General features: G+C 36.8%; 1 protein-coding gene across 1 annotated transcript; it reads right to left on the reverse strand.

Moving 5' to 3' along the window:
* Positions 1 to 3,239: 3,239 nt before the first annotated feature.
* LOC146671987 (coenzyme Q-binding protein COQ10 homolog, mitochondrial) lies at positions 3,240 to 7,628 on the reverse strand. Its single transcript, XM_085405263.1, has 5 exons — positions 7,454 to 7,628; positions 6,911 to 7,063; positions 6,410 to 6,602; positions 5,893 to 5,994; positions 3,240 to 4,613 (listed from the first exon to the last, which is right to left on the reverse strand). The coding sequence occupies exons 1-5, from the start codon at positions 7,555 to 7,557 to the stop codon at positions 4,461 to 4,463; spliced, it is 705 nt and encodes a 234-aa protein (XP_085261389.1). The 5' UTR covers positions 7,558 to 7,628; the 3' UTR covers positions 3,240 to 4,460.
* Between the last annotated feature and the right edge of the window lie 475 nt (positions 7,629 to 8,103).

Genomic DNA, 8,103 nt, shown 5'->3' on the forward strand with positions numbered 1-8,103 from the left:
ATTAATTAATGACATCAGTGATCACCTACCAGTTTTTGCAGTTTATGACACTAATTATAAGAAAAATCAGCATGAAGAACAACTGAGATACAGACGTGTAAGGACAGAAGAAACTATGACTGCATTTAAGAACGATCTATTAAATCAGGACTGGGACAAGGTGTACAAAGAAGCTGATATTGATATTGCATATGGCATATTTTTAAGAATATTCATGGAGTTGTACGATAAAAACTGTCCAACAATAAAATACAACAGAAAGCACAAATATTCAGATAGACCATGGCTCACTAAGGGTTTACAAAATGCATGTAAAAAGAAAAATACACTCTATAGGGAATACCTAAAACAAAGAACAAAAGAAGCTGAAAATAAATATAAAAAATACAAAAATAAGTTGACCAATATTATACGTGTATGTAGAAAGGAGTATTATAGTAAAATATTGAACAACAATAAACATAATATGAAAGGAATATGGGATGTTTTAAACGGTATCATTAAAAATAATTCTGGACAACAAAGTTATCCACAATACTTTATCGATAATGGCAATATTATGGAAAACACTGCTGATAAGGTCAACAGCTTTAATCATTATTTTGTAAATATTGGACCAAAACTGGCAGAACAAATTCCTGAGTCACTGCCATCAGTAGAATGTAGTGAAAACCTGATTGATAGGAACCCTAACTCAATGTTCCTCACATCAGTGGAGGAAAAAGAAATAATTGACATTGTACACATGTGTAAATATAAAACATCCACTGATTGTAATGATATTGACATGAAAATCGTCAAGAAGGTCATTGAAGGAATTGTAGGACCTCTAACATATATTTGCAACTTATCATTTCAGACGGGAAAAGTGCCAAACAAAATGAAAATAGCTAAAGTTGTGCCGCTGTATAAAACCGGGGATAGACACCACTTCACAAATTACAGGCCTGTTTCTTTACTACCACAATTCTCCAAAATCCTAGAAAACCTGTTTAATAAACGATTAGACAAATTCTTAGATAAATATAAATTACTCTCTGACAGTCAATATGGATTCAGATCAAAAAGATCAACATCTCTGGCATTAATCGAATCAATTGAGGAGATTACGAATGCTATAGATCAGAAACAGTATGCAGCTGGAGTATTTCTGGATCTCAAGAAAGCATTCGACACAATCAATCATGACATATTAATTAATAAACTGGAACGGTATGGGATTAGGGGGGTTGTACTGCAATGGGTGAAAAATTATTTAAGTGACCGGAAACAATTTGTGAAGCTGGGTGTCCATTCCTCATCATGCTTGGACATTGCTTGTGGTGTTCCACAAGGCTCTGTACTGGGTCCAAAATTATTTATTATTTATATAAATGATATTTGTAAGGCATCTGATATATTAAAATTAGTATTATTTGCAGATGACACAAATATTTTTTGTTCTGGGGGGAATCTAAAGGAGCTGCTGGATACAATTACTTCAGAAATGTGCAAAATTAAAAAATGGTTTAACAGGAACAAACTATCGCTAAATCTAAGTAAAACTAAAATTATCTTATTTGGGAATTCCCTTAGAAATGCACAAATGCAGATTCATGTAGATGGTGTGGAAATTGAAAGAGTACTTGAACATAAGTTTCTTGGTGTGATTATAGATGATAAATTAAACTGGAAGTCTCATATAAATCATATACATAACAAAATTTCAAGAAGTGTCTCAATCTTGAGTAAAGTAAAACACATTCTGGACCACAAATCACTCCACATTCTCTATTGTTCCCTGATTGCACCGTATTTGAATTACTGTGCAGAGGTTTGGGGCAATACTTACAAATGTTCGCTATCATCAATCTTTATATTACAAAAAAGGGCCATAAGGATAATCCATAAAACTGGTTACAGAGATCATACAAATCCACTATTCTTAAAATCAAAAATTCTAAAATTCACAGATCTGGTTCATTTTCTCACAGCACAAATTATATATAAAGCAATAAATAACCTGCTTCCTGACAATATTCTAAAAATGTTTTCTAAAAGGGAACGGGGATACAATTTGAGGGGGGAATTAAATTTAAAACATCCTCGTATCCGTACAACATTAAAAAGTTTTTGCATCTCTGTGTGTGGAGTGAAGCTGTGGAACAGACTAAGTAAAGATATGAAGCAATGTCCAAGCATGGCGCAGTTTAAAAAGCGGTTTAAGGATATGGTTTTTACAGGGTACAGGGAAAAGGTAGAGATTTGATAGGGTGTTCTTGTCTAATATTTTCATGTGTGTGCGCATGCACGGGTTTGTTGGTATGGGTATATATGTATGTGTATATGTATGTATGTATGTGTATATATGTGTATATGTATATGTATATGTATATATATATATATATATATATGTATATATATGTATATGTGTATGTATATATATATGTATGTTGTTGAGGTTTAAATTGGCCTGAAGAAAAAGAGTTTGCACTCTCACCAGTTGTGTGTTTAAAGTTTGTGGTTTGGGTTTAATTTGCTGGTTTGTCAATAATGAATATTGTTCACCACATTTCGACTGCATGCACTCTGCTCTGTCCTGAGGGGAATCCATGCCTGACAGACTCTTTTGCTGCATAGATCTACAAGGAAGCCCCCCCATCATGCAATCATGCAATCATGCATTTGAACATCATGCAAATGCTCTTCTTAACAAGGTCTTGAAGTTATTTACAATTGTAGCTCATTTGAAGGTTTACCATGAATTAATGGAGTATTTTCATTACCTCTTTACCATGATGGAAAAGGCCTGAAAGCTCAGAAGAAATGTCGTTTTTTAATGCATGTACGTTTGCATTTACAAATGCTAGGCTGTATGAGCCTTGGTTGTTGTAGCATTTAAAAAAAAAAAACTTTGGGGGCGGGGCTTTCTTTTCTTTTAATTCCATTGCTGTTCTAGTGTGCTGTAATCAGATTTTTGTTTTGTTAAAATAAGAAAAAGAAAAAAAAATAAGGAAATGACCACTGCACATGAAAAACTCATTTTTTTCTGACAGACAGATGTTATAAATACAATGTTTCAAAGTGTCACTGAACTGTGGCAAACGGGGAGGGACCTCGGTTAGTGAATAAGCAGGAAGCTATGTAGCTCCCCACGATCAAAGTGAATAACACAGAAATGTTCAGTAAGAAAACCTTTAATTTTTTTTTTGGTTTAAAATAAAATAAAATTAAAAATAAAACAAAAACCCACAGGCAGAATGACATTTAAGGATAAGAGACCATTGCACAATTTCAGAACATTTCTAAAATTGAAATTGCAATTATATCCTCAAAGTATATATATATGAGTTAAATTGGCTTTTCCCCAACCAAGGTTAAACCATAATATTAACAGATTCAGAGAATTGGGAGACATTTCTGCACAGAGCTACATGGCTAAAAATCAGCACTGAAGGGATTTGACCGGCAGGTGGCACCACATCAAAACAGAAATTCAAGTACTTGAAATTATTGCACAGATTCAGAACTACATCTGTTAACTCCACTGAAAGAGGTTTTCAAAGTGTGGTACAGTTTAAAAGACAAAAAACAACTTTAAAACATGCAAATTAAGCATATTAAAAGGACAGACAAAGCAGACAAACTGTCCAAACTGTGTTAAAAATAATGAAAATACTGAAGTTTGGAAAAGCAGTGTCCTTCGGGCTAAAGAGGAGGAACATGCAGCTTGTTATCAAAAAGCCAGCGCATGTTATGGGTAACTGAAAATCCACTTTGCAGCTCCATTTCATAAAACAGGTGCATAGAGGAACGACCAGATATGACTTTGCAAAAAAAAATTCCACGCACCGCTTTTTCGTCTGTTTTAGAAATCATGCAAAATAACCAATATCAGCGGACGACATTGGTAGCTATCACTTTGTTTGCCAGTATCAGCCATCAAGGTTGACAGTGCTATTTATCCAGAACGCTTACCCAAACATGAGGAGTAAGCAGTTACTAGTCTGCTACACTGGAAATCTTTTCTTGCAGCAGATGTTGCTCAGTACATGGAAACATTAAGAAAATTTAAATGCTACAAATGACACAAACAGAGCAGAGAGTTTACCAAAAACAAGACATTTTAATTCCACTGATAAATACTGCACAGGACGAGGTCTTCAACCACATTTGAGCTTTCAGTAGAAGTCACTTTTCAGAACATTAACTAAAAATTTTCAAAGTGTCCACATGAGCCTTAAAACTATAACTTTATTTGAATCCACAAAAATAAATAAATGCAGGGCAAGGTAAAGAAATCAGCTTGTGCTTTACAAATAAATAGCTTTAGGTGTATTCCTTGTGCATGTTAATTCAAAAATATACTATGGGTGCAAAGAGAAGATCCAGTCTCCTGTGTAAGTGTCAATAACAGGTAAAACAGTGGGCTGGTGGGGCTCCAAAAGCACCTGGATGGATGAAAGGTCAAAGGTGTCGCCTCATGCCGACCGCCTCCTCAGCGGTACCTCCTCCTGGTTTGTGTAAAGTTTTGCTGCCCGTGACTCAAAGGCACTAACCATCTGCTTAACCACTTCATCGAAGAAGACGCTGGCCAGCTGAGAGTGCAGAAGAGACTTGAACTCAAATGATACCTGCAGAATGGGGACAGGTTTGTTAGGAAACTGCTGAGGAGATGCTCTTCTGTGAGACTTACTTAAAAGAAAGAAGATCAAACTAAAAATAGAAATCAAGCACATCTTTAGCAGAGGCGTTTTAAAGTTGGTAATCAGATAATCTGTGCTCCTGTTAGCAGCTCCTTAACACTGTTCTCTGATGGCTATTTCAGGCCTCAAGGGACACCGGTGTGATACTCAAGACTAAATTTAGACGATAATAGGGTTTTACGCAATACTTCCTCTTTGCTGATAATCCACTTGAGAGCCGTACAAGAACTTACAACAAGAAATTAGTCTCAGCCAAGTATGTTATCTAATTTTGCAATTCCTTTAACCCTTAGATGCACACGTGGGGTGAAAAATGACCCCCCACAATATTCTGAATTAGTCGGCCAGGGCTTGCACCTGGGTTTAGTACTGTCTCCCCAATAGATGCATGGAAGATGTTCATGTTTGATAATTTAATAGAAGAGGTGCTGTCATACACAAACATGGAGGCATGAAGAGAAGCCACAAACAGGGAAAAGAGTGGAAAAATGTAATCAAACTTAAGCTCCTGGCCTTCATTTGATTGACCATTCTTGCAGGAAGTGAGAAGAACTGGGATGTACCAGTCGGTGTGTTTTTTGGGAGTCATCTGCATAACCCATTGTACAAGGCCACTATGTCAATTCAAAGTTTTGAACATATTCGCCGTTTCTTGCACTTTGATGACAAGAGGACCAGAGCCTACAGACTGAAAACAAACCACATGGCAGTTTTCCGCTACATATGGGGCCTGTTCCTGGTCAACTGCAGGCAGAAATTCATCCTCAGGGATTGCGTTACAGTGGATGAACAACTTGTGCCTTTCAGAGGAAAGACCCAGCTTCTGCAGTATATGCAGAGCAAGCATACAAAAGTGATACAAGGATACAAAAACAGCAATTTCTTAAAATTAATGAAAAAATAAATAAAAATGCAAAGGGCCTCATGTCACAATCATGTTTTATGAGGAATAACCCAAATATGAAAATATTACAAATCTTTGTTTTAAAGATTTTGAAGAACAACAGAGTTTATAGCAAAATGCATTGTTTCTATTTGGGGTCATTTTTGACCCCAACCGTGGAAGAGTGTAGGTATTGGTAGGTTGTGCATCCAAGGGTTAATCATTAATGCAAAAGGTCACTGTCAGTGTAGTTTTATGCCAGTGTACTGCTGCACAACCAGATGGCTTCCAGTGTCAAATATTAAGTGTACCACAAACACTTACATAGAATTCCACTTTGCACGAGTCTGCTGCGTTTCCGTCTCCAGGGGAAAACCTCCATATTGTTTCAAGATGGCTGAAGAGAGATCCATCAGTACATACAGCCTGTTTGAAAACAGTTGATTCTTCATCAAAGATTGCAACAAGGCATCAAACTCATAAAAATCACAAATAAAGCATTATGCCGATAGAAACTGTCTACAGTGCTGTGCAAAATGTGGAATATACCGATTAATAATGAAAGTTTTACAAATAATTTTATGCAAAAGCACATTTTTGTTAAGTGATAGTCGAACAAGTCTAATATTAAACCCCCAGATCTGTAAAAAACATGTATACTTTAATGTAATGATGGCATTAAGACAGTCATATTTTCCTTCCATCATGAAATGGTGATTCGTTTCATCTTAACTGGTGGCCTACAGTAAAAAGAGCTTTCCACATGTCATACATGTCATAAATGTTTTTATATGTGTGTTTCGGTAGGTGTTGATTAAAAAGTAAGAGACCAGATACTTACCCTGACTTGGTAGTTTGGAACAATAGTGACCTCAGAGATGTATCGCTCGACAAGAGGGGGGAAACCGATTTCTAGCTCTGCCAGGAGGCCACCGTTTCGCCCCCTCATGACCCGAGACTTCTTGCACCAGGGAACAAAGTGCTGATACTGGTCCACACTGGCCACCACACTGTACATCTGCTCTGGAGTATACCTGAACACACAGTCACATAAAACCAGAAACACTTCAGTTTCTATCCTCTGCATCCATTTTTTCAGGTTTATCCAGAACCCAAAGAAATTCTGTAGACTGCTATACAAGATAAGAGGATTAAACTAACGCTCATCAACTCTGCCTGAAATATGACCCCAAAAACACTGTTCACTTTAAAACTCATTGTACATAGTAAAAGGTACTCAGACAAGACTCAAGTTTTTAGCATTTCTTCAAATAAGCCATTATCTGTTATTTTGTTTACATTTCACATAATTATTTTAGTCCTTTTGCAAGGGGGCACTCACCCCAACGTCCGACACTCAGTGTACTCCATCCTGCGGTTACTGATGGGAGCTGCCAGGTTAATGAAGCTTCTGCTTGGCGTGCTTACACAGGTGCTAGGGGAGAACTGGAGGCTTGCCCTTCTTGCTTCCAGGATCCCAGAAGAACCCAAGATCCTGAGGAGAGGAAATCATATTTGTGAGCTCTTTAATCATCTGTTCAATCACTATGCTATTATATAAAAATCCCACAATATTTTAATGTATGGCCATCAACACAGTATTTTTCCCCAAAGGCAATGCCAAACATGTATGCTAACATTCATTGTATGTAGTATCAGAAAAGCAAGAGGGCCATATCTGTTAAATGTGCATCTTAAGCGTTGGTTTACTTACTTTTTTCATATACTACAAATTAAACCTACCATTCGTAAAAAAAAAAAAAAATGTACAAGATTAAACTATATTTGAATTATCCTGTGACCAATAAAACAAGCGCAACTGCAAATGCCCGTTACTCAAACACCCACCTGGGCAAACCTTGGTTTTAAAATTCCTTTGACTCACCTGAAATTTGCTCTTTTAGTGTTTCCCCGGACAACCTTTGAAGAGTGGGCTTCATATAGCTCCAGCAGCGCTTTGAGGAGAACAGGAGTCGTCTTGTTGGTCATTTTTCCCCCTAGTTTGTGGTGACGCGTACTAGAGTGATCAAACCAACTATAATAACCGGGCTTTGTTCCGAATGAAGAGACGCACCGCTTATCTAATAAAAGAGCAGTGACGTAACGGGAAGCGCGGCAGCCTTTGGCCAATCAGGTCACTTTGAGGTGAACTTTAAATCACCGGCGATTAAGACAGCAATACTTCCTAAATTAGAGCAAAAAATAGCTAGGCTACTCTCAAAATGTGGAGTTTTTTGTTTGTTTGTTTGTTTGTTTGTTTGTTTGTTTGTTTGTGTCTCAAAAGATAAATTTACACAGATAGACAAAAATGTTGGGCAATAGGATCTATATTCTCAGTGGATTTCTGTTTTGCTCTTTCTTATTACGGTTTCCGGGTTGAACCACGTGTTTCCTCAAAAATGTGTGAAAAAGGCCTAAGAAGTAGATTTTGTATCGTTTAGTGTGTATTTATGAAGTGATACTAGGACCAACTATAGTTGCATAGCCTTATATATAACCCACATGTTGAAAAGGCAGGTCCACGTTCAGTCAGCT

This window comes from Rhamphochromis longiceps, linkage group LG4 (assembly GCF_057381845.1).
Source record: "Rhamphochromis longiceps isolate RC_006_pf linkage group LG4, R_longiceps_female_GT1.1, whole genome shotgun sequence".
Taxonomy (NCBI): Eukaryota; Metazoa; Chordata; class Actinopteri; order Cichliformes; family Cichlidae; genus Rhamphochromis; species Rhamphochromis longiceps.

Coding starts and splice junctions, on each gene's coding strand:
- LOC146671987 (XM_085405263.1), bottom strand. CDS start 7,557: ATGACCAACAAGACGACTCCTGTTCTCCTCAAAGCGCTGCTGGAGCTA. Junction 5,995..6,409: donor TTCCAAACTACCAAGTCAGG/GTAAGTATCTGG, acceptor GTTTTCAAACAG/GCTGTATGTACTGATGGATC. Junction 4,614..5,892: donor CGTGCAAAGTGGAATTCTAT/GTAAGTGTTTGT, acceptor CCCATTCTGCAG/GTATCATTTGAGTTCAAGTC.